At 40.6% G+C, this 3,451-nt stretch overlaps 1 protein-coding gene across 1 annotated transcript; it reads right to left on the minus strand.

The window, feature by feature from the left end:
- Positions 1-2,080: 2,080 nt before the first annotated feature.
- Positions 2,081-2,653, minus strand: LOC107469975 (uncharacterized). Its single transcript, XM_016089361.1, has 2 exons — positions 2,430-2,653; positions 2,081-2,363 (listed from the first exon to the last, which is right to left on the minus strand). Exons 1-2 carry the CDS (start codon positions 2,651-2,653, stop codon positions 2,081-2,083), a joined length of 507 nt encoding a protein of 168 aa, XP_015944847.1.
- Positions 2,654-3,451: the final 798 nt, after the last annotated feature.

Consider the following 3,451-nt stretch of genomic DNA (forward strand, 5'->3'; position numbering starts at 1 on the left):
CCTGATTGAGAACCGACAGATGATTAGCCGTGCTGTGACAGAGCATAGGAATGTTTTCACTGAGAGGATGGGATGTAGCCATTGACAACGGTGATGCCCTACATACAGCTTGCCATGGAAGGGAGTAGGAAGGATTGGATGAATGTAATAAGAAAATAGAGATACGAGAGGAGCACAGCATCTCCACACACTTATCTGAAATTCCCACCATTGCTTTACATAGGTATTTCTATCTTGTTTTATTTTCTATTTACTTATTAATTTTCGAACCCCTTAACCATTTAATCTACCTAACTGAGATTTACAAGGTGACCATAGCTTGCTTCATACCAACAATCTCTGTGGGATCGACCCTTACTCACGTAACTTATTACTTGGATGACCCAGTACACTTGCTGGTTAAGTTGAACGGAGTTGTGTCCACACATAGTTGAAAAAGCAATGAATTTTACAAAATACAATAACAAAGGAATCACAATTTCCTCCACCAGTGGCCACTTATGATCATTGGCCAACGTTAGTGATAATGTTAAGTGTCACTAACGTTGGCTCGAAGTCCTTCCTTCACGTTAGAGCTCACGTTAACTTAATTAACGTGACTCTTAATGTGGGCAATGATGGCTTCGAGAGCGTTATTGGCACTCACTTTTCTCATTAACTTTGCAGGTTACCTCCCATTCCACGTTAGTGGCTACGTTAATTAGATTAACGTGACTGCTAAGTGGTTCCTCCTTTCTTCCTTTGGTCCTGAAATCAAGCAATAGAGTGCATCAAAGTTCTAGTCCAAGTCATGGGTAATGCAACATATAATTTGTCGCTAAATTTATGCAAAATCCTCATGAAATCATGTAAAATGCACAATGTATGCTTGAATCAAGGTGTAAGTGAATATCTACCCAAAACTAGCTTATTTCCTAAGGAAATGCATGAAACTACCCTAAAAACAGTAAAGAAAAGGTCAGTGAAACTGGCCAAGATGCACTTGCATCACAACACCAAACTTAAAGCTTGCTTGTCCCTAAGCAAGTACTGGAACAAGGGAATGATGAATGGAATGCCAAGAGAAATGATCATTCTTGTGGAGGTCATGTTACTGATTTTATGGTGGTTTCATGCATAGCAGCTTAGGTTCATTCCATTACTGGCTTTCAGACCTTTATCATGCTCTAAAACACTGGTTTTGCTTACATACCATGAGAACTTTATTGATCCTTTTATTGTCAGTTCAGGGCTTATTTGTGTTCTTAGGCTAAGTGCTCTGTAAGGGGGCAACTCTTCAAAATAAGCTTTCAGCCAACACTCCCGAACCAGTTGGTTCAAGGTGCTCGGTGTTGAAACACCCCTACGGACTTACTTCCTCAAGTCTCTCCCCCATACATACACACCACAGGCACATGGTTTGTTTCTTTTCTTTTCTTGAGACCTTGGTGTCCAGCACCTCTTTGGGTTACTAAGTGTTCTGTAGTGAGGGTTACTCTTGATAGTGGATTTTCAGCTGATAATCTCGGGTTAGTTAACCCAAGTTACCAAGTGATAAGGCACCCCTAAGAGCTTATTCATCCAAGTAGATCCCTCACACAGGAACACCACAGACACATGCCTCAAGACTAAAACCATTGGTGCCTAGCCTTATTGCTTACTCTTTTTCTTTTGTTTTTCAATTTCATTGTTCTTTCCCTTTCTCTTATTAGGATCTTGTTATTTAGCTAGTCTCATGGGGTGTGTTCAAAGCATATGATTCAGGACAGACAGTTGTCTTCCCACCTCATGGTTGAACCAACTTAGCTAACTTATGATCACACCAAAGATTCAGAAAATTACTCCATATTATGAACTCCTCTCTGGTCTTTTTAAAACACAATCATTCTCTTTTTCATTTGATTCTAAGGACAAACATACAATTAAGTAAAGTAGTGGTGCAGTGACATAAAGAACCAGCAAACATAGACCTAAGCAATAAAACTAAAAATGCAGAATTGAAAAGGTTCAAACTAGCATGGAAGCATGTTCTATTTCATACAAGATCTTCCTTATTTAAAGCATAGAAAAAGATGGAGTAAAGAAGGAACTCCACCACCTTTTATTCTTGTGGTTGTCCATGCTCTCCTCCTTGCTTGTCTTCCTTGTGTCCCTCTTGAGTGCTTGTACTCCCACTCCCTTTGCCTTTTCCAAACAGTTTCTTCCAGAAACCTCCATCTTCCATCTTCTTCTTGAGTGTTTCCTTTTGTTGTTTCACCTTCCTCTCTTCTTGTTCTACAAAATCTTTTTGGACCTCATCATATGTAGGGATGGCATAGTGTAGATGATGCATATTACTGGACATGTAGTTCAACCTTGCTTGAGTGTTTACGTTGAACTCCTCCCTATGTAATTGACGTCCTTCATTAAGTACAGTGAACTCATTGAATGTTCTCATCTGAGCTAATTACCGCTGATTGAGTTCTTGCAATTGCTTATCTTGACGTTCTTGCCTCTCAGTAACTTGGTGGATGGCTTGAGTCAGTTGGGAGTATTGCTCCTGGTGATGCTCCATATGTTGTTTCTGCCACTCTTCTTGTTGTTCCATCCATTTGGACTGAATATGAAGTATTTGCTCTTGTCCCTCCATATGTCTCATTCCCAAATCTTCAATGGCTCTTAGAAGGTGAGTCATATTTAAGTTGGCTGGGTCATGATGCTCTTCTTGTTGATATTCTTCCTGGTGATATTCTTCTTGATGAGTTCATTCCTTGGCTTTTTGCTTTCCTATATGTGACCTTCTTAGTTGCTGAGCGGGTGTGGTATAGACCAATCGCTCGACTGTCATTAATTTCCCAGGGTTCACCCAGTCTGGTTTGCTATCTTTAAATACTACCTTGGCCTTTTTGCACAATCTGAAAATGGTGCTGGGGTACCAAAGTCTGGCACCTGATTCAAGCTTCTCGGCGAACTCTTGAATTCCTTCGGCTATAAGTTCATGCACGTTGATTTCTCCACCTTGTACTAGACAATGTACCATAGTTGCCCGATTAATATTCACCTCTGAATTATTTACAGCTGGGAGAGTAGACCTCCTTACGAGTTCAAACCAGCCTTTGGCTTCTGGGCTAAGGTCTCCCCTCTTGATGAACCTAGGTTTCCCATCTTTATACCTCTCCTAGTCAGCTGCTATAACACAAATGTCACCCACGATCTCAGTAAGCTCGTCATTGTCTTGGCTTTTATTTATCCTTGTATGATAACTGGGCTCATCAAAGTGTGGTGCTTTCAGGTGAAGAGTTCTCATTATAGCACTTGGTTCGAAGTCCACTTCCTTTCCTCTTACATAGCTCTTGAAGGTTGGGTCCCTGGTTTTTTCTTCTCTTACCACATTTGCATAAAATTCCTTGATGAGGTTTGCATTGATCTTCCCTTCTGGATTAGTGAGCAATTCCCACCCTCTTTCTTCTATCTTCTTCGGAATTTGTGGGTA

Source organism: Arachis duranensis, chromosome 10, assembly GCF_000817695.3.
Source record: "Arachis duranensis cultivar V14167 chromosome 10, aradu.V14167.gnm2.J7QH, whole genome shotgun sequence".
Classification (NCBI taxonomy): domain Eukaryota; kingdom Viridiplantae; phylum Streptophyta; class Magnoliopsida; order Fabales; family Fabaceae; genus Arachis; species Arachis duranensis.

Coding starts and splice junctions, on each gene's coding strand:
- LOC107469975 (XM_016089361.1), bottom strand. CDS start 2,653: ATGACTCACCTTCTAAGAGCCATTGAAGATTTGGGAATGAGACATATG. Junction 2,364..2,429: donor TTGCAAGAACTCAATCAGCG/GTAATTAGCTCA, acceptor TCAATTACATAG/GGAGGAGTTCAACGTAAACA.